This window comes from Neolamprologus brichardi, chromosome 13 (genome assembly GCF_056152115.1).
Source record: "Neolamprologus brichardi isolate AB-2024 chromosome 13, ASM5615211v1, whole genome shotgun sequence".
Classification (NCBI taxonomy): Eukaryota; Metazoa; Chordata; class Actinopteri; order Cichliformes; family Cichlidae; genus Neolamprologus; species Neolamprologus brichardi.
Window position 1 is genome coordinate 3,961,334 of NC_142116.1, and position 23,871 is coordinate 3,985,204.

At 38.8% G+C, this 23,871-nt stretch overlaps 1 protein-coding gene across 3 annotated transcripts in view; it reads right to left on the reverse strand.

Moving 5' to 3' along the window:
• atrnl1a (attractin like 1a) overlaps positions 1 to 23,871 on the reverse strand; it is a 359,651-nt gene that overhangs the window by 135,410 nt on the left and 200,370 nt on the right. For all 3 annotated transcript variants that reach the window (XM_087849988.1, XM_087849987.1, XM_087849989.1), the window contains 2 exons: positions 18,046 to 18,107; positions 793 to 871 (listed from right to left, as the gene is read on the reverse strand). In XM_087849988.1, the coding sequence (XP_087706114.1) occupies positions 793 to 871; positions 18,046 to 18,107 (141 nt within the window). The remainder of the gene's footprint in view (positions 1 to 792; positions 872 to 18,045; positions 18,108 to 23,871) is intronic.

Sequence of the window (23,871 nt, forward strand, 5' to 3'; positions counted from 1 at the left end):
TCTTAAAGACACACGTCATCATCATTTAAATGGGGAAAGTTAATTTGCAAATGAAAAGATCAGCATTTTCTGCACGATGACAAAACAGCAGTGGAGGAGAAAAGGGGGAAGAGCAAGAACCAACAAGTGTATTTAAACACAATAGCTCCCCGTGGTACATCTATGGATCACACTAGTAACAATAGACTATTATCACAGCTGTCCAAAACCAACAGTGATTCCTCCCTGATGACACAAACATAAAACACAAAGTGTGATAAAGAGAATAAGGGTTACTGCTAAAACACAAAACAAAAATCCCCCCAAAAACATGTCAAACAGCGCAGCATGGGATTGATTTGGAGCCTAAATTGTTTTTGCATGTGTCTGCGAGTGTGTTCGGAGGAGGGTCAGAAGTAAATATGAAATGATGTGGCATCTGTTCAGGCTTTAAGTGATATATCACTCTATTCCACTCCGTTTAGCATCACTTCGTCTGAGTTAATTGGTTCATGAGGAGCACTAATTAAGGGGAATGGCCTTGTTTATCGTCATGGCGATGCTCGTTAAGCAGAGAGATTTTTTTTTTCCTTCCAGTACTCATGACATTAACCCACCCTTCACAACTTGTGGGTGGGAAGTAGTATCAGTGTTTACCCTTTGATGTGTCAGCTGCATCTGCGTTTCTGTGCAGCAGAATCAAGTGCACGCACAGCTTGACAATGCTCTGCATGTAATGTGTACAAATGCATATGCACACGTAAAAACGCATTACAAACACAAAGGCGAGACATTATCCAAGATGTGTCCTACCTCTCTACGCCGTGAGGCCCAGCAGGTCTGTTTGATTTTCCAAACTACAGCAGCCACCAGCAACAGCGACAGGAAACAGCTGGACAGAGGAGACAGACAGATGAGAAATCAATCCAAAATCAATGATTTCTCAGTAGTGCATGAACAAGAATATGCAAAAAAACAAAACAACAACCCATCAGGCAGCATTAGATGGAAACAATTTAAAGAACCGCTTTACTTCTAGGAATAAAAGGTTATACAAGAAATGTTAGCATTTCAAGTAACCAGCAGTTGATGTGGCACGAATCAGAACAGATGGCTTTCACCCAAAAGACAACATGGGTTGTTTTTTTGTTTTTTTTATTATGCTTGTTAGGGATGCACCGATACCGATACTGGTATCGGGTATCGGGGCCGATACTGTAAAATGTGTGTGTACTCATACTCGTAAAAGTTAACCGATACCAACTTATTTCATTAATCAGAGGGTGGCTTGTCATTTCTGTTGTAGTTTGTTAGATTGGCCACTAGGGGGCCAATTATTATTTTATTTATTATTTATTTTATAATTTTTTATATCTTATTATTTATATAATAATTATTATTTTGTTTGTTTACAATATGGACACTCTGCAATAATTTAAAAGTTTCTTTTATTCTCAAACCTAATTTGTATTTATTTTATTCCAAACAGAAGTGTTTATTTATTATTCTGAAAGCTCAGGACAGTGCCAATAGTTCAGTGATATTTTGTAAAATTACAATGTGGAGACTCTGCAATAATTTAACAGAAGTGCTTATTTTTCACTTGAAATTTTTTTGTGGTCATTTTTATTAAGATTTTATTTTTTATCGGCAGGGAATATAATAAAACCTGTCTTCCAATTCATTGTATTTGTGTGTGTGTGTGTGTGTGTGTATGTGGTAGAAGTATCGTTTTTTGTACTCTGTATCGGCAAGTACTCAGATCCAAGTATCGGTATCGTATCGGTTTGAAAAAATTGGTATCGTTGCATCCCTAATGCTTGTTAGTCAAAAATATTACAACTAAGTGTTTGACGTCACTCAAGGTGACAAAATAGTCAGTGAAACAAAAGAAAAATCATTGTGTTCATTCTTATAATTAGCTTTTCAGCTGTTAATGTTTTCTTTTTATTAGTTGGGGTTATCCTGCTTCCAGTATCTGTGGATAACACAATTATTTAAGCACCACGTACTTGGAGCTTCCACTGTCTTTTAAGCTCTCACTATAAAAATACAACCATAAATGGTTTCCTTCCCTTTACCTCCATTTTTTGCAGACCGCAGGCTAAAAAGGAAAGAGGAATTCTTGAGAAATATGTGGCGAGATACAAAACCGCAGTGACCACAGGCAGCTGGGGATTTTAGGACACAAAAGGGGCGGCAAGAGGGCAACGAGCGACATGATGCTCTCTAACAAAGAACAAGGTTTCATTTACACACAGATGCGCACACACATCCACACATTCTGTTACAAAGTTCAATGTCTGGAGGCCAAAGTTATCAGGCCAAACACAAAGCTTCTCTCTCAAGCAGAACTTCTGACAGCAACTCAAAACAAGCACACCCAAAGACTTAACAACAGGAAGTCCCTGAGAAAGTGCTGAGGACAGCAGCTTCGAAACAATCCTGCTCTTCATCTGTTTCTGTGTGTGTCAGTGCGTGTGCATGTGCTCTCCCATCTCTCAGTATGGAGATGACAGCATTGTAAAGGGTATTAGTGTTGTAATGAGCGTGACATTTTCAGACCAATTGTGGTGAGGAGGCTGCAGTCATGGCCTCTTCAGTCCACTGACTTTTCAGTTGCATTCAGAGACATCGCAACCAGGAAATCCCCTCCGGTGGTGAGGACAAGATGCTCATTGCTGCTGCTGGATGAAAACCATCCACTTTAAAGATTCTTGCTGCTGACTTTTGCAGATTATGAAAGCTTTCATCTAGCATCACAGTGTCTTTCATTTCTTCGGTTAAAACAAACATGGTACAAACACCTACAGTACTGACCAAAAGTTTTGTGTCACCTTTCATGGCTTTAGATTTTGTTCTCAAGGAGTAAGACTTTTTTTCTGAATGTCTATCAAAGTGAGCTGAGTGTAAATGTGAAGCTCTCAATTTACTGTTCAATCTACATCCCTACCCCCACCTATGGTCACAAACTGTGGGTGTGACCGAAAGAACAAGATTGCAGATACAAGCGGCAATAATGGACTTCCTCCGAAGGGGGGCTGGACTCTCGCTTATAGATAGGGTGAGAAGTTCAGCTATCCAGGAGGGGCTCAGAGTAGAGCCACTGCTCCTCCACATCGAAAGGAACCAGTTGAGGTGGTCTGGACATCTGACAAGGATGCTTCCTGGGTGAGGTGTTCCAGGCATGTCCCACCTGGAGGAGGCCATGGGACAGACCCAGCTGCTGCCCCCGCGACCCGGCCACGGATAAGCAGAAGAAGATTGATAGACCATCCGTCCATCCATCCATCTAAGAGTTTTGTTGGACATTGGCTGCTTTTTCACTGATTTTCAGTTCAGTCCCTGAACTTTTTTTTGTTGGCCCAATAATCTGTGACTTATTCAAGCAACAGGCAGCTTAGCAAAGAACCAATTACTAACTGTATCTTTAGATTCGATATTACTACCAGCCTGTCATCAAAACACTTTTTTCTCTGTTTCTTTAGTTAAAACTATGAAAAAGCCAAAGATAGCACAGAAATAAAGTATTTTTGTACTATGGAGATGATTCCCAAAGAGCTATTTGCTACGTTTCTTACCAGTTTGTCTTTAAAAAAGTTTAAAGAAACTAGAAAAGGGGAGGACAGAAGAAATGAAAGCCATGTCCTTAAAAAAATTAGGTGGAAAACAGCAAAGATCTGACAAAGGACTTGAGAGATGCAGCTTGACCTTCAGTTAATCCCTCTACTGTTCACTGAAGTCTCCTCAGAAATGGTCATAGTGGATGGGTGGCTGTCAAGAAGTTCTTCTTAAGGAAGGGACAAGGTTGCGGTATGCTAAGGTACAGAAGAACTGAAATAAAGATCAGTGGCAAAGGGTCATCGGGAGTGAAGAATCCAAATTTCACGTTTGTTTCAAATTATAGTCAGTGTGTATGGCAGATACAACAGTATCTAGAGCCATCTGTAAAACACAGTGGTGCCTCTGTCATGGCTGATTTCAACCAGTGGCTTTCTTGTCAAAACTGATGGAATTATGAGCACGTACAAGTACTGTCTGATTTGAATCCATCATGCAATACTATCTGGAAAACATCTGATTGGCAACAGATTTTCTCTCACAGCATGAAAATGATCCCTAATACATTAGCAAAACAGCGTATCTGGGGAAAAAACCCCACATGGTCGGTCATTACTGAAGCAGTGGGGAATTATCTTAACAGAGAGAAGGAAGAAGTAGCCAACGTCCTTCAAGAAGTCTGGAGAACCATTTCTGAAGGCTATTTATATAAATTATAAAAAAGCTTGCCTCAAAGAGTTTTTTGAAGTACAAAGGTGGTTGTAGTGAATACATGACAGACTGATGCAATATGTATTTTGTGTCTTTCCATTGCCCAAAGATTGTATAATAATATACATAAAATGCTTGTTTTATTGGCTTAAGTGGTCACCAGTTAGACAAACGTGATTTTTTTAAATGACACAACACAACATTATTTTTGGTGTATTCACAGCTAACTGGAGAACCACTTGAACCATCAGCATAACACGGTCCTGATTTCACAGGCTCAACAACCCCCACACCGGATAGTACCGGACCCCAATTACAGCAACTATTCCCCAGAATAATTACTGCAAAGACAAACACACTCAGTAACTCCACTGCAAGGATTTCCCATCCTCTAAATTCTAAAAACACTCCACTGGCTCAGATTCAATCGGGCACATGATTCCCAATTCAATCTGTTTTACCTCAGCTCACCATTAATGGGCCACAGGGCCTGAGCTTAGCCATCTACCCAATGAAGCAGAATGGCTAATTGTGGCTATTACAATTATTAGGGAGGAGAAAGAAGAGGGAAGGATAGGGTTGTCCTGTGGGTTTGTTAACACTCGACTGAGCTTCTTGATAGGTTTAGTTTTAAGACTGTTCAGCTACAGGTAAGAACAACTGAAACGATTAAACAGCCGAGGGATGTGTAAGAACGACTCTGGGTCCCATGGCTTTTATTTCTTCTTCTTTAACCCTTTAAGACCTACCATAGAACCAAGTCCGCCAGAGCTTATATTATATTTTTACATGCTGTGGAGCCATTTTTGGGAGCATTTCAAGTTGCTATACATCAATACAACCATTATAGTCCAAATTTTAATAATATGTCTGCATTAAGTCCATAGTAATTACATAAATTTCAAAAAAGTGCAATAAACTACAAAAAAATTGAAAATCGTTTTTGTTTTTTTAACATATATTTCTAGTTAGAGAAATTTAAGAGGCTTATCCCTCAAAACTGTAAATACAAAAAAGTTGCACAAAATAGTTTCCCACCACAGGAAATTTATTTTAAGTGTCTTCATAGTTTTATTTTTGAAATACACCAATTTTTAAACACTGCAGGAAAAACGAAAATAAATATTATAATGTAAATTTGCAAAATAACAGCATGTGCATCAAAATAAACTATTTCCAGCAGTGCAATATGAGTCCTAAGCATCCCAGAAACGACACAGAAAGTCATAAAGTCAAACATAACTTTTAAAAACACCAGTATAGGCTCATGAGGCCCTGATGGTAAAAAACTACATTTCCGCAAAATGACTTCACTTCCGGTTTCGGGCAGGTCATGGCGGACATGCGATAGTTCGCGCTGATGGACGTAGGAAGTGTTACGAACAGCTGATCGGATCGGCAAAGCGTGTTTCTGGAATATTATGTTTTTGTTGCTGCAAGCGCTTTTTATGCAGTTTTTGCAAAGCTATATGTGGAAGGAAACTGTGACCGAGGACAAGCTGATGGCATAAGATGTAAGTACAACTCCTCCGGTTTCATATGCAAAAAAAATTATTGCGCTAGCTCACGCGGTTGCAGATCTACAGGGATTTAAAAATAGTTACGCAAAACAGAGCGTGCCCGCTCCGACCGGCTTTAAAGGGTTAAGTGACTCAGCCTTTGGCAAATAAATGTAGAAAAGCACAGTTCATACGACAGACACAAGAGCACACACATGCAGAGAAGTACAGTGAATCATCTGAACCCCTGAAGGTAGGAAAAAAATCAATAAGATAGTCAATTAACATGGGTCACAGATAGAAAGCTGTTTCTGATTCTGTGCTATTTGCTAAAGCAGCAAATCAACTCTAAGTGTAGGGACAGGCTGAGGGCATGAGTCATGAGAGAGAAGCTGCAGGTTCTCTAACTGTAATGTTTTCAATGTGTGTGTTTGTTTGTTTCCAAGCCTTGATTTTGGCACTTCAGCAAAGGAAATAATTATAATTTATTTTTAAACCACTCTTTAAAATAAACAGTTACAAAGTGCTGCAGAGTCTGGATGAAACCATTTAAGTGGACTCATTTGGTCTCTGCAATAAGTTATCTGGTCTGTCTTCCAATTAATCACATATGGAACGCCGGCATTTCCCACTGGGAATCCGTAACTATCACTTTTCAACATGCAAATATAACCTGAGCAAAAATAAAAAATGAATGAAAATAGAGTGAGTGCAAGGTGCTCCACACTGGAAGGTAAACATCTTACAATGTTAGACGATGTCGTTTGTCTAACGGTTCCCTGTGAACCAGCACTCATTTTAAAAGAAAGAAGCCTCTTGAAGAACTAGGCCCACAGAGAGAGCAGTCATCTTTCATGGCAGGAAAGGGGAAAAATGCACTGATGTGCTCGTGTGTTATATTATTTATCATGATATTTGGCAGGTTGGACCACTGGTTTATCCCACTGCCACTCAGTCAGCTTCTTTATACTGACTTGAGTGTAAAATCTGGAAAATTTAGTAACTAGAGACAATGCTGAAAAGATCAATAGTTAAATTCGTAGCTATCTGCTACGGGGAGGGGGGGGGCGGGCAAATTTCCTTACCTGGGAGGCAACCTAGCCAGATTTTCAGTCAGCTGCTCTAAAGTTCAGCTCTGCTCTGAGTCCCTCCCAAATGAGCAAGCACCCTCACCCTGAGCCTGAGAATAGATACCCTGCAGACGAAGCTTATTTCCGCCGCTTGTCTGCAATCTCATCCTTTCGGTCACTACCCCGATATCCGATCAAAGAGAACACCACAGAGAATTTAACTCGAAGTGGATGTTGGTCATGGTGGTCATTTTGAAATGACATGGGCAATTTCAGGGAGTCTCATGAGCCACTCACTTCTGAGTAGCGACTCTGCTGTTTTAGGGAAAAAAAGAGAGAGAATGAAACTGATTGCTAATCAAGCGAGTCAGAGCTGGGAGTAATTGGACAAAGCCTCGCTGCGGTGTCACCAATTAGCATCTGAGACTGTGGACAGGAGCAACATAAATGCTGTTTAATTATGGCCATTCTCCTTCATTTGGATATGAAAAAGAATGTGCATGGAGGATGGATGAAGGGTGGGAGAGACAGGAAGATGAGGGGAGGAGAGTTTTTAAACTGTAGATTCTTTGTGGAAGAAACTTTTACAACTACTCGGGGAATCTTTAAACATCTGGGCCTAATTTTCAAAAGCACATCCAACACAGATCGATATGAGTCATTACGAGACTGTATTTACACTTAAAACGATGCCATTTTCAAAATATCACATAAAATTAATAATGGCTGAGCTTTTTCTCCAGCTATTGTTTAATACTGCAGCATTTCAGTCTTTTCTCTTTTCCCCTCTGCCCTCATGTCGCCAACTTTCATTCTGCTTCAAATGTTTGGACTATAATTAAAGCTGCAGTAGGCAGAAATCTAGAACTGAAAAATAAAAACCCTTAAGGATTTGAAAATAGACAGCCCTTCTCCTGCAGCTGTCCCCCCCTCTGTATTAAGCCTGCTTCATGCAGGCTTTTGGCTTCATACGGGATTCAACTCGGAGTGGGTAAAAGTCCTCTACTTAATCGGCTGCACCACAGTTTCTACATTTACATTAATTATAATATGATAAGACTGTTGTGGATTTTTGACCAGCAATGCTAAAAGAAACACGATGCCTTTTCACACCACACTGTCACACAATTCTTCAGGCACCAATGGAGGCCAGGTTCCATCACCTATCTCTGACAAAATATGTTTATAACTAATTTGCATCACCAAATTGATTTTGAAGGACACTTAATTGCTCAATTACTGAATTAACTGCTGAATACTCAACAGACGTTTGTAGATCACTGTCATGCACAAAGCAGTGTTGGCCCAGAACTCAATCTTTCTCCAGCCTTAACCGAGAGATTTGGTTGCCTAAACCGAATTTAAAGGTGTTGAACCCTTTGGAGAGGTTATTGCAGAGATAGAATTTAAGGCTACGTCCACACGTACACGGGTATTTTTGAAAACAGAGATTTTCCGTTTTCATTTTAAAAAATAATCCCGTCCACACGTAAAGGCAGAAATGAAGGAAAACGCTGCTAGGAACATGCCAAAGCAACAGGTGGCGATATATTCCTAACCGTGTAGAAATGTTGGCCAATCAGAAGTCTAGAAGCCTCGGTGGGAAATAGTAAACAAGGATGGGGCATAGAAGCAGAACCGAGTCGTATGTGTGGAGGGACAGTAACTGTGTGTGTATATGTAAGCATTTAAACACTGCAGAGAGAACAAGTAACAGTAACAGTATTGTAGAAATTCATTTCACCGAAACAATAACGTGGCGCACAGTGTGACGTCAAAAAATGTGCACACCTTTGACGCTGCGTTTTTTCAGTTTTTCTCGTCCACACGGTAAATGCAAAAACGGAGTTTTTAAAAATCTCAGTTTTCAGTGACCAAAAACGCCGTTTACGTGTGGACGAAAGCTGCAAACACATAGAAAAATCTGCGTTTTCAAAAATACCCGGGTACGTGTGGACGTAGCCTAAATGTATTTTTAGGGTAATAAGTAATCTGAGTAAATCAGATCACTAACTGACATGCAGATACATGTTCAATATTTACTTCCAGTCCTGATTTTTGCCTTAGCTGCATATCTTCTAATTTTCTCTGCATTCCCACTGCCAGACTGCATCTCATCACTCTGCCTTCTGCCTAAAGGCTACCCCCCACATACACACACAAAATGAGAGTCATGACTAAGGCTCTTTGGTACTTGCACACTGCAACACAAGCCAAGAAGTCCAGACTTGTGACACACACAGAATCTACAGCACCGCATGTGGACATGGTAAGGACAACATTTGACGATAGACTGCATTTAATTCATCAGACTTCTTCGTTTTTCTTCAATTACCCTAAAGTGTTGTCAAAAAATATTCAGATACTAATAACTAACAATTAATCTCTGAACAGGTAATCCATCCAATACCGAACAGTTTTCCCCTCTTTCAGTTTTACGCACAACTTCATACAGCATAGATGGAACACACTGCCCCACCCCTACCTCCCAGCTGAAGTAGTTCACTTTTCAAAACACTGAGAGATCGAATCTCTAAAGAGAGTCCTGGGTCTGCCCCGGGGCTTCCTCCCAGTAGGATATGCCCAGAAAACCACCTCTAGGAGGCATTGAGAAGGCATCCCAGTCCGATGCCCAAACCACCTCAACTGGCTCCTTCAATGTGGAGGAGCAGTGGCTCTACTCCAGCCACTCTTCAAAGGAAACTAATTTCTGCTGCTTGTATCGCAACCTCATTCTTTAGGTTACTACCCAGAGCTCGTGAGGATAGCAAGGTAGATTGATTAGATTAGATTAGATAAAACTTTATTAATCCCTCGGGTAGGTTCCTCTGGGAAATTTGTTTGATAGATTGACCTCTGTGCTTGACTGTGGCCATGGTGTTCTTTGGATCATATTTAGCATTTCTCTTCCTTCAAACACAGCAGGTGTTCTTGGTGACTTTGGTCCCACCTGCATTCAGAACTTTAACAAGCATCTTCCCGTGTAGTTTTGGATTGATCTACCATCTCTCATGATCATCCTCACGCATGAGCTTGTAGAAATGTTTAGCTGATTTAGAGTTTAGAAATGTGTTAACATAGAATCTAGAATTATTGTAGAAACATTGACACTGCCCTCAATGTAATAAAGGCCTGATTGTGTCCTGAATTTAGGAGTAGAGTATAGGAGACCCTCCCCAGTTGAACTGTGAAAGTAAAACAAAGAGGAGTTAATCCTGAGTGGAAATTCCCCAGAAAATGTTTGGGTGGGGGTCTCAACATTTGACCTGGATAGCTGTGGTCTGGAAGGGAAATGGGTTTTTTATGACCTCTAGGGAGTCACCTACACCCACAGTGTTTTAACTGTCACGCACACACATCCACACGCACACTCACTCATGTGCACTCACACATACATACAGGTATGCGTACACAGTCACACACGAGCACTCACATAGACACAGACACAGAGTTTGCAGCACACCGTAGGGGGGTTTTATGATGGGGACGCCTCTATAAAGCTGGCTGTAACTAACAAAGGGGTGAAGATTTTGCAGAGGGACACACCGGCCTCGTCTTCCCTTCTAGAAGTGCATGCTTAAATGAAGATGAATAAAGATGAATAAAAGTTTTGTGAAAATGACTACTGAGTTCCGGTGCCGTCTCTGGAAGTTTCGACGAATAAAAGAACCGGGGTGAAACTGATTTCGCAACAAGCCCAAGAGAAATTGATAGTCATTCTGCATTTATTCCATTTCTGAATAACCAACAGTTCTCCGAACTTCTTTCTTAGGATCTATAATCTTGTCCATGACATCATCTGACAAGTCTTTGGTCTTGCCAATGATGGTGGTGATTCTGTGTACAGGTGTGCTTTATTCACACAAGCTGAGATCAGTATTATCTGTAATTGATTGGCTGTAATCTATTATGCAAAGTATATTACAATGCATGTCTATTATGTAATGGCAGATGGGCACACAGCCGTTCATAACTTTTATGTAATGTATGTGTCTGGATCTGGTTAATATTCTGTCTCTCTACTTAACAATGAAGCTACCACAGAGCCTTTTCATACATTTGTAAGTGAACAAACTTCCAAACTCAGCAGGGGATGTTGGCATTGTGGCGAGAGTTGGCATAGTGGTAACGAGTTTTATTATTTCATAACCCAATATCACAGACACAAAGGCCACATTGTTCACCTCGTTATGGGAACGAGAACGTGATGGTCTGTTTGCTTTTCGGTTCAACATTGGCAAAAACTGCTGCTCAAAACCCTTTAATGAACTCATGAAACTTGTTAAAAGAAAATTGTATATAGTGTGATCAGCTTCATGAAATGTGTTCTTTTATTGATCACTAAGCAAATGTCTACGTGACTTTTGACATGAACTCTTGTGCGATAAACAACTAACAGCTTCCTCTTTTCTAAGAACATGCAGACCAAGGTTATTATCGTTAACAAAAACTAACGAAATAAAAACTAGAAGTGAAAAAACATTTTCGTTAACGGAAATAAAAATAAAAACAAAAAAAGGAAAACTAACTAAAACTGGAATGAGTGTTCACAAAACTAACTAAAATTAACTGAATTTATAGCAAAAATGTGTTTAGTTTTCATTGATGTGTGCGTGTCATACAAGAGTCAAGGGTGAAAATGAAGTTTAGTTTCCAGATTTTTTTCTTGCTGTGTCTCCTTATGCCAGCAGGTGGCAGCACGTTAGTCGAGTCGTCTGTGTTGCTGCTCCGTCCACGCGCAGAATCATGTCAGGAAAAGTCGGGAGAAAGCGTCAGAGTCCAAATTGGGATTACTTTGAATATGACTGTGTTTTGGATAAAGCAAGTGTCTTGTAGTGGAAACAGACAAATTATGAGGGACATTTCTAAAGGGAAAAAAATCCCACAAACCTTAAAGTGCACTTGAAAAGCTCACACAAGAAGGCTAACCTAGCTTAGCTTGAGAAGGTAAGGGAGCACACTCAACCCTCATCCCCAGAAAACAGAAGCTAACCCCAGGCAAGGCAGCGTGATGCATCCCGAGACAACAGGACGGGGATATCTACACAACTGTGTGAGTCAATTACCTTCAAAACGTTTATCAATTCACTTGAACCAAAATTACGAACACCCGGTGCTGCGAGAGTTAATAGTCTCATTGGGGCCAAGATATACATTTTATAGTTGCCTGGTATCAATGGTTGTTCATCTGCCTTTATTTATTTATTTAAAGAACCCATAGGTGGGGATGTGAGTTGTCTGTCTCTGCGTGTTAGCCCTGCGACAGACAGGCGACCTGTCCAGGGTGCAGTATGGTAGCTGGAATAGCAACATACCCAAGGATAAGCAGAATGACTGATATGATGAAACTGGGATTTTGTTACACTTAATTATTGCAAACACAACTAAAACTATAACTGAAACTAATCAAAACTAAACTGAAACTAAGGATTTTCAAAAAATAAAAACTAAACTAAACTAGCAAACAATTGGTAAAAACTAATTAAAACTGATATAAAATTGAAAATCTGAAGTCAAAACTAAATAAAAATAAAAACTAATGAAAATTGCAAAACTATTAAAACCCTGATGCAGACTTAGAAAAGGGGAACCTCAGCTCTGAGTTCTTAGATTAACTTTGTTATCTTTGTACACACACACAAGCTTGTATAAATAAAGAACGCAGACAGTGACAGAGCGCGAGTCCGTGAGTGTCTCCTGCGTATGAGCGCTCTGTGACCGTCCTCGCGAGTAAAGACAACTGCAGTGTTTGTGTTTCCTAACTCAGGTGTCTCAGCTGAAGAATTGTGGGGTGATTCTCAGAAATCCCCTGTCACAACTTAAAGAAAAATAAATGCACATCGCATTATAAAACATGCTGCAAATAAACCAACAATGGAAAGAAAAGTCCCCTTGTTTTAGCACATATCCTTTTCTCAAGTCTGCAGTGCAGAAGAGAGCAACTCATCAACACAGCAGTGACTAACATACATACACACATGCAAGAAACTCTCCCGGCAAAACTTGACACTGTCCCTAATGGTGACATCATCTCTCTATGCTGGCCTAAAGGTCGCCGATGTCCAGAAGCCGGCCCTGGGCACAAAAACGTCTCACTTCCTCACATGGCTGCATAGTGACACACACTCCCACACACACAAACATGAACACAGGAAAGAGGATACATGTGAACATATACAGGAAATAATATACACACACACACACACACTAACACAGACAGAGACACACACTTGTCCGACGTCAGAGCTGAGTGGCAGAATCTTGCCTGAAGACAGCAGAGCTCGTTCCAGACATCTTTCCCAAAACAGTCTCATTAGATCCAGTGTGGGTCTGCATGACTATGAGCTGTAACACAAACGACTCTCACCCAGTCCAAAAATAGAGAAATAAAAATGACTGGCTGTGTGTTTTCTAATGGAGTTATTATAAAGGAAAACCATAGATGGAGTGGAAATTATTTTTGGATTTAATTATGTCCATTTATCTTAAACGACAAAAAGCAATAATAATATTATTAAACAACGTCCTGCCTCAGAAAGATAAAGAAGGAAAATGCACAGACAGCAGGATGTTGCCCTGTTTCATGTCTATTTGTGCTGATTCCTTTAAATGTCCACAGCAAGCTCTACTGTATATAGACAAATAAACAAGATGGGTAAGCAAGACATTTCATCCCATGTAGCTTCCCATCATCTGTATTTTTGCTGCTTTAAGCTGATTAATGCGTAAATGTGAAACTCATTCTATCTTTTGACTTTTTTGTGTGCATAATCAATGATGATATACTCCTAGACTGGCTGCTGAACACTGCCTTTCTGCTATCCGTCTGACGTCACTAGCCGTGTCTGGGCCTAAACTCCGCTGCAGGTCCATATATCAAACGATCACTATGGCATTACTGAGAGTTGAAAAACTGTCTAAAGTCTTTCATCTTTAATAAAATGATCAGCGTTCTGCTCTACCAGGTGTAACAATTGAGTTTAACATCCAGGCATCCATGAAAACGGAATTTATGACATTTAACGGAGTTAGAAGTTAGCAGGAAGTTAGCTCGCTAGCTTCTATCTAAATACAATATAGCATGTCCTGACTGTGGGGTTTTGGAAACAAATTAAAACGTACAGCTCTGTTATCACTTCCAACATAAATGAAGACAGAAAACTAAACAGCAGTGACGTTTGTAGGGTTACTGAAGTTTGGCTAGCTGGTATATAATGATGTGCTACGTGACCACTAGCGACACAGCTATGTTAGCATAATATAAAGAAGCTAACTTTTTTTCCACTTTCGATAAAAGTTAACGTGAGTGTTCTCGGTGGTCAGGAACAAATGTAATCGCATGGCAGGATGCTGTAAAAGGACCAAACTTCAGCCAGGAGAACAACTGAGATAATCCATCCACAATACGCAGTGTTGGGAAGGTTACTTTTAAAATGTATTCCATTACAGATTACAGAATACATGCCCCAAAATGTATTTTGTAACGTATTCCATTACGTTACTCAATGAGAGTAACGTATTCTGAATACTTTGGATTACTTAATATATTATCATGCTGTTTACAACTACATGAATGTACTATTGCTGTGATTTATTACTGTTACTGAAGGTCTGCGGCTCCGAACCGTAGTAAAGGGACCTCTGGCTAATACGGTGGGTTCTGTGTCGGCTCATAGCTGAAAACTAGCTTTACTTTGTTGTCTGGGTCAACTTTGCTAGCGAGAGACAGAGAGAGGCGTTGAAAGGCTGCTCCAACAGAACTTATTGTTTCGGAGGAAAACATGAACACAGTGTACAATTGAGGCTTAATAGCTTACTTACAACTGGGCTCGTCAGGCTCTCTTCTTGGCTGCAGTGGTTATTATTATATTTACATGCTTCCAGCTCCCGTTTTTGCTCGATGACAGCTCGTACCTTTCTACTTCCCTTTTCTCCCTCCTCGCGCTCAAAGACACAACGGGTATGGCAGTCCATTCTCCCTGCATCACGGACTACACTGCCCATGAGGCTACATTCTTTAGGGCTATGCCTGTAGCATTCTGTAGCTTAGCACAACAACAACAACAACAACAACAACAAAGGCGCTCTCTCACCCAGGAAACACACAGTCGCAGAGAGCGTCACCCTGTAACCATGGCAACCGTAGCGCTGCCACCGAGAACATAGCTGTCAAACAAAACTCAAACAGTCCTGAGCCGCGACAATATGAAACAGGAAAATCCATTTATTTCAACAAAGTAACTGTATTCTAAATAGCACCTTTTTAAATAGTAACTGTAACGGAATACAGTTACTCATATTTTGTATTTTAAATACGTAATGGCGGTACATGTATTCCGTTACTCCCCAACACTGACAATACGAGGTTAGTCATTCATGTACGGCTGTAGTTACATCCTAAGGTTTTAAAAACTGAGCTTAAATAAATGATTAACGGTAATAAAAGCCGAGGGAGGTCAACAGTGATCACTGACTGTTTTAGGAGCTTTTTGAGATTAAATAGAAGAAAATACAAAACATTAAACATGTTAACAACACAAAAGCCATATTAAACGCAGACTACTTTAGGCCTGGAAGTAGGATTCGTCACGTCATCACTTAACAACCGGATAGTTATCATAATGTGTGGATAATGTGGAGCCAAATGCAGACTTGCAGACAGAATAAGGAAATGGACAATGAACCTTTATTAGAGTGAGGCAGGTAGTCTAACAAGCAACAAAAAAACTAATTCCAGAAATCCAAAAATCACAAGTAACAGGGGAAACATAGTTTTACAGCTATAAATAGTGTTTCTGCACCAGGAAGATGATTCCAAAGAGCTTTTAGATGAACATTTGGCACCAAATCTCACCACAGCAGGCAGCATATGTGCAGTCTGCCATCAAAAATTTTGAGGAAACCAGATAAGTGGAGGACAAGAAAACTACAGCAGATTAATAACATCAGATAGTCTTGTCCTTAAGAAATTGGAAAACAAATCCAGCAAAGATGTGACACAGGGCCTGAGAGATGCACCTGGCCCTTGGCACCTGGTTGATAAATCTACTGTTTGCAAAATCTCAGTGGAAGCGTGGCTGTCAAGAAGTTCATAAGGAAGAGAAATGGGGAGAAAAGGTGGGGCATGCCAAACTACACAAGACCTGGAATGAAGATCAGTGGCAACAGATCTGATGGAGTGATTAATCTAAATCAGAAAATCTTGGTTCCTGGAGTAGGTCAGGAGAGAGGTACAGTACTGATTATGACAGCCATTTGTAAAGCATGTAGAGGAGGCTCTGTCATGGTTTGGGGTTGCATTTCAGGCAGTAGTGTTGGGGATCTTGTCAAAATTGATGGAATTACAAAAACTTGCCAAAATGATTTCAGGCGATGTTGAAAAATAAAGGTGATCATATCAAATATTGATTTCCAAACTCATTAGAATTGTATAAATTCTGTTTTTATAAATTCTGTTTTTTTCTTATACACTTTATTTATATGTATGTTTGCATTTGTTTCAGTTCAAACTGTCTGAACAAACACATGTCAAATATCATCAAGGTTTATAGTTAAACATGGTAAAACCTCATCTGTGCATTAAAGATAAAGATAAAACTTTATTAATCCCTCGGGTGGGTTCCTCTGGGAAATTCGGTTTCCAAAAAAGCACAGCACCGACAGAAGTTACAGAGTTACAGAGTTACAGAATATTATATATATATATATATATATATATATATATATATATATATATATACACACACATATATAAATACAAAGACATATATAAATAAATATACAAAGGGGATAAATAGAATAAATAGGAATAAAAATAAAAATACAATGCAATGTGCAATACAATGTGTAATGAAATTGCACATTTCAAGTATATTTTAAGTGGCATTCTGAGAGGCGAACATATTTTTGCTGCTTCTGGGGAGTAAATTGATTTCCAGGTTCTTAGGATTTCCTGGAACTTAGTGGAAAATAAAAAATAAATTAAGCAATACAAAAAATGATTCCTCTTAGGCCTACCCTCTAGAGAGTTGCCAGAAAGTGTATTTTACACAGTTGGATCAAAGCTTGTCATCCAAGTACTGGTAATTTGGTAGTGGGAAATCTTTAATACTCTCCCACATGAAAGACTATAATGCAACTAGAAAAGTTAATGAGGAGTTATTTCTGTGGCTCTGGTCACTCTTTTTACACTCAGCCTTGAAAAACTTAATTTTAGAAGGAATGAATTGAACTGAATGGAAGTGCTCGGTAATATCCCAGAAGCTGTGATTCTCAACTTGATGGCTGTTGACAAGGACTACAAGGTATGTGAGCTGTTAACAAACCTACATTCATTTCTTCGTGTTTTATTTAGCCGTTTATCGTCATTGTTATAACCACGATTATTGTATTTATAATGTGTTTTTTAACAACCCAGAGATGATTAAAGACTATGAAGAATCAACCATCTGGACACAAATAGTGTACACTTATAGTCTTTTTACACTTATGCAATAAAAAGTAAACCAAGGGCAAGTATGAATAAATATTACTATATAAATTAATCTTTTAGTGAACGTTTCCTCACTTGCTATGATGGCTTTATTATAATAAGAGAAACATAACAAACATAGTAAGGAAAAACTCATAGTTAATTTCACTGGATTCTTAGGTTTCAGCATTTTGAGTTTAGATATGAAATTCATATATTTTCTTCAATTCAAGTGAGTGAGAAGGTATGAAAAACAACTATAAAATTCTTATGAGCTTATTAATAATGCACTGGTTTTTCAAAGATTGGGAGCCCACTAATTAGCTGATTTGCAGGTCAAAGCAACTCATTTGGAAAGTTTTTTGTTTTATGAAACCTAAATTTTTTAAGTATTAAGGTTTCAAAATGATTCTTTTAAGAGCAAGCACAACACCCTTAGTCTTATTAATCCTGCAGGTTTTCTTCAGGATAAAATTGCGTTTCAATCAATTGTGCATCCATGCTCTTTCTTAGCAACCCACACTTCTCCTGCAGCAGGTAACACAGCTGCTGAGGGTGAAGTGTCTTTCCTGAGGCTGCTGCCTCCTACTGTAACTTTGTGACTTCAAGTTAGAGCTCAGTTGAGCAAAGATCTTCTGGGAGCTGAACCACTGAGCAGCAAAAGCCCTACAAGGTGCTGTAGAAGCTGGCGGATGCTCAGCATGAAAGATGCAGTAAATAAGTAAATATAACAATCAAAAAAACAAAAACTTACCTGAAGAAGGTAACGAAGAACTGCACCAGGTCCATGATGCTGTTGTGCTGAGAGAAAGCAATCTGAGACAAGACAAGAAAGGGAAAGAGAGTGCAAGAGGTTAGTGCAAAATGTACAAGTTTGACTTTTTTGCCTCTATATGACCTTTGAACAGCAGTTAAAATGCAGATTTTCTTCTCCTCCCATTTGTGATTGGAACTTTTTCCAACAAAACTTCTTCCTGCAAACGTAAGAACAACACAGACTATAAAATCCACAAAAGTCACTGCACTGCTTTGTTATTGCTCCTTTTACAGAGCACTGGAAACCAAAACAGTATCTGTTAAACATCTTTCTTTATCCAAGGCCAGCGTTCAGACCTCTTACAAAAAACATTGGTTTTATTCCTGCCTTTTCCATTCAAACATGACACAAACACAAAGAATACAATGTGACGCAGCACCGTATGGTTTGCAGGTTATTATAAGATTAGCCTGTGACTAAAAGCTTCTGGCCTTTTGTGTTCTTCGGTATTCTGCAGCACTTTGTTCAACAATTGAAATTTGACAAACCTACTGCATGCTATAGCTCCACTAAATCCACTGGCTGCATCATCCATCATGTTCTCTGTTCTGGGATGCTGGTGCAGTGTGTGACACTCTGGCGTTCAAAGCCACAGATATAAAACATGTCGACTCAGTCAATGCACACTGCGTATTTATTGTAATTATTGTTAATTGATTTTTCCGCTCGTCTTCAACCATGCAGATATTAACTGGTTTAACTTTAACAGATTATTCTACATTTCAAAACCAGTAAAGAAAAGCACAATTACATATTAGTGAATACAACATCCTGGCTGATTATCAAACAACGTTTCTTTATTGCTTGTGGAAACCCGAGCTTCCAATTTACTGTTTCCAATGTCTGCTATACTAATTAAGGCTCTTAAAGTTAAAAAATATGATATGTCCTTTTTAAAGTGGCCAAAAACTTCATCTAGTTTGTGCATGTTTAAATGAGCCACATTCTTGTACTGATTTTGTTATATTAAAAGATGTATTATCTATATTTCCACTCGTTTCGTCAGCATACACACCCACACATATTCCTAACAGCATGAAAGCCATCCTCACCTCTCACCTCATCTCATCCCTCACGCTGTAACTCAATACAATCCGTGTTTATGAACAGCTGTGTGAGTTTACTGTGCGTTTTGCTGTGTCTATGTAAGATGTGCCTTCTGGCTTCAGAGTACAGTTTTGGCTCTCAGATATGAAAACTCTTGAAAAGCCACTGCAGTCTATGTCTCAAATCCATCATGTTAAGAGGATTATTTATTACAAAAATAATTGATTTTCCATTCACTTTCCTGTCCTGCAGGGACAACAAAAAGCTGATATTTCAGTTACAGTTAGAAGGCACAAAGACTCCTGATATGGATCAATGCTGTAAGATAAATAACCAAATGACCAAGTCAACCAAAGACGAGCGGTTAATGAGGATCATTTAAAAAAAAGGAATATTTGTGTACAAAAGTAAAACTCTCAACAGCACAAATTTACTGGCTGCTACTGGTTTGTGGTTTGTTTGTTTTCACTTATGATTTCATGCCAGCAGCACAACCAGTACAGAAGTACAGGGGAAAAGTAGTAGTCATCATCTTAGAGCTAGTATTGGTGTGCCAGTGCACTGAGCAAAATCACTGCTATTGTTTCGTAGAAAACTAAGAGTAAAGTCTAAGAATTGTAATGGCCATCTTAGAGCTTTGATCCATTTAGTAATTAAATGGGAGTAATTCAATTAGGAGGTGTGCTTCACTGGAAAACTGATTACCTGTCAGTTTCTTCCAAGCTCAACCAGTATGACTGTTATTAATGGTGTTTCCCAATGTCTTAACCACTCATTTAAAATATGGTTACATTTAAGAAAGTGAGCATTCTTGGTTAAGAAAATACAAGAACTGAAAAGTTGCACAGCAGCAGACCAAACAACAATCGATTTGTCAAAGTCCCACTAAGATGACTACCAATTAAAAACCTTTTCACAAAGGAGTTTTTTCAACACCTCAACACGTAATGTGTGTGTATTTTTTTAATGGCTTAACTGAACAAATGCAAAAGTGTAGCCTTGACACTTTTAGGTCCTCTTTTAACCCTTTAAGACCTACCATAGAACCAAGTCCGCCAGAGCTTATATTATATTTTTACATGCTGTAGTGCCATTTTTGTGAGCATTTCAAGTTGATATACATCAATACAACTGTTATAGCCCATATTTTAATAATATGTATGCATTAAGTCCATAGTAACTACATTAATTGCAAAAAAGTGCAATAAACTACAACTAGAACTACGTTTTTGGTTTGTTTACATATATTTCTACTTGGAGAAATTTAAGAGGTTTATCCCTCAAAACTTTAAATACAAAAAAGTTGCAAAAAATAGTTTACAACAACAGGAAATTTATTTTGAGTGTCTTCATAGTTTTATTTTTGAGATACACCAATTTTTATATACTGCAGGAAAAACGAAAAACAATCCTATGATGCAACTTTGCAAAGAAAACAGCAGGTGCATCAAAATAAACTATTTTAAGAAGTGCAATTTGAGTTCTAACCATCCCAGAAACTATTCAGAAAAGCATAAAGTCAAACATGACTTATAAAAACTCCAGTATAGGCTTTTAAGGCCTACAAGTAAAAAACTACATTTTCCACAAAAATGACATCACTTCTGGTTTCGGGCAGGAAATGGTGGACATGCGATCGTTCCCGCTGATGTCTGCTTCAACTGGGAAGTGTTATGAACAGCTGATCAGATCGGCAAAGCCTGTTTCTGGAATATTATGTTTTTGTTGCTGCAAGCGCTTTTTATGCAATTTTTGCAAACCTATATGTGGAAGGAAACCGTGACCGAGGACAAGCTGATGGCATAAGATGTAAGTACAACTCCTCCGGTTTCATATGCAAAAAAAATTATTGCGCTAGCTTACGCGGTTCCAGTTCTACAGGGATTTAAAAATAGTTACACAAAACGGAGCGTGCCCTCTCCGATCGGCTTTAAAGGGTTAACAGCAATAGCCTTCATCAGATTTAGCCTAAAATTGCTTCTGACACTTCCACATCATCAACTGATGTCTTGATGGCACACAGCAGGCATTGCCACAGACGTCTCAATTAGGTAAAAGTTAGTGACTTGCTTTGGAGTTTCCAAAACTTAAATTTAGTTCTCTTTCAAGCACTCTGTTGAATATTTACTTTGGTTTGGTTTATTGTTTAGTTAGATCACCTACAGAATGTGCTCATAAGCTTAAGGAACTGCTGCCCAGATGTTCTTGTGCAACATGTCCTAATATTTCTAATTCTTTGATCCAACCTCCAGGATATTACATAATGATTATATTAAGGTCCTAAGAAAGTTGTTGTGATCGAGGCATAGTTCATACCAACCAATCCTCTTGAGAAGAGCGTACTTTATCAGTATGTGTTTCTTTATAGGAGCTCAACTAACACTTTGTCTTACCTCCTTAACTAGAACACCCAACATCTGAGACCTGTGCTTTTGTTTATTTGTTGAGTGAGTTTGTGCATAAAAGTGTGACTCACATGTAGATGAAGATCAAACCATATTATATAAATAACAAATGTGTCATTCATGAAGAAATATCACTTCTTCCAACTGAAAATTAAATTATGTTTATAAGGACAGCTTATGCTTTTGATATGAAGTGTATTGGAACAAAAAAAAGATATCCAAGGAGAGACTATGACATCTAATTACTATGAGGACATGTTGCCCTCAGAGTTTCTCTTGAAATTAAAAGCTAACTTTAGAATCTAATAAATTCTTAACAATTAAACTTTAGATGTCTTTAAATGTGCATCAGTTGTTTAATAAGAAATCATCCTATGCTAGACAGACCCGCACTTTCTTATTCTTTTTCATTTTTGCTTTAGAGGCAAAAAGTCTTTCATTTCGTACTAATTGTCTTTCAAAGGTGTCAAAATCTTACACTTTCTCTCATGAAACTTTAAGATAATATAAGAGAGGTACAGGCAAAGCCACTTATGTACTTAGTAGCACTGAGTAGTAGTCTACCCCTCACATGGCATTGTGAGGGGTAGACTGTGAAGAATGAATTTAAAAACATTAAACCACTGCAGCTAACTGGGGTTGTAAAATATAAAATAAATACTGATGGGACGCATCAAAATAACGGCTCTGTATTTCAGCCGTGTTCAACATGGGGATACCTTTAAATGGCCCTAATAGTCAAAGAGGCTGCGTCTTTGTCTTCGGTGAATCCTTTGAGACTACTTGGGAGGGGAAGAGGGAAAGAAATGGGGCAGAATGAGCTTAAGAGGTTTACCAGCACTTGTGCAGCAGGTAAAATGGCCTGACAGTGAAAAAGCTGCAGAAAAGCTGATTTTGGTCCAGTGGGACACAGCATTAATACAGGCATCAGGGAGAAAAGAGCCTGGCTTTGCATTCAGGCTTCTACTGCAGCAGTTTACATCATCCCCCCCTGACAATATAAAGAGTTATTATGAGTGTACACACATACTGCAACAAACAAAAAACAAACAAAAAAAAGCACATTTACTGTCAAACAATGGATAAACATCCTGTACACTGAAAAACAAACGCAACAAAACAAACACAAACTTGCACAGTGGACAAATTATGATCGCTGCACTTAATGCAGTAAGTTTAAACTGCTCCTAATTTTTCTCTCCCGCACTCATGAGTCCCATACCAGCACCAGCCAACTACCATCATTTCAATTTACAACAACTGCAGTCGTTAAACAACTATAATCAATAAGATGTTTAGACCACACCCTTTTCATCCCGGCACACACCACTGCAGAGCCACAAACGAGAATCTAACACGAGGACAAACACATAATGCAAGCTTAATGTGCACATACGTAGAATGAGCCAATTACCATCAGACAAGTATAACTTGGACAATTTAAGTATAACTTAGAAAGAAGAAGAAATGCACTATATTTGTGCAACTCTTACTGAGATACAGAGGAGATAATTCTATGGTCATTTTCAAGCTACTGTTTTTGCTGGTTTCTTCAAAGCAAACTTAACTGTGTCTCTTGACAGGTTTTATATGCCTTAAGTAAAAACTGCAGAGTGGTGTAGAGCAATACTGGCATTTAGATTTTGGCAGCAAAGACCTGTGCACACTTATAGTTCGGCAGTTTGCCATGGTGTAACTTGCAGCAACACAAAACTGATGCATATAAGAAAGTGCCCTAAACTATTTGTATAACCATGTTGTTATCCTGCTACCATTCTTTACATGGTGTAATTATTTTATGGAGACCTGTAGTAAGTCATTTTCAATATCAATCCTTAGCAATAAAAGCCATGTCAATACAATCGCATCAAAGACAAATGTCCTGTGACAATTTTAGCCTCATTCACCAAGACAATGTCACATCTTGGTGATGTTGCCTTTTTTCCTATATTTAAACATCTTTGTGTGTGTTTTAAAGTGATGCTTTGTCATTAAAAAGGAAAGTTTGGAAACCTTTTGGTACAAATCTAGGTTTTCTGCTTCTGTACAGCATGGAGGGGAGCAAACTGCCAAAGGAAATGAGATGAATAACATGAATGACAGCATCCTTACTGTGAACAGGCCCAACAGCCTTTAGGTTGACTTTAGGTCGAGTTGGTGACCAGTAATGTCAGTAAATCTGAGTAAAACACACTTTATAAATACTACGTCAGTCACCTTTCTCATGCACTGTGTGTTAATAGACCTCTCTGCTTTGAATCATACTTCTTATAAATCTCTTGCTCTCTTCCACAGCATGTTTTTTATCCCA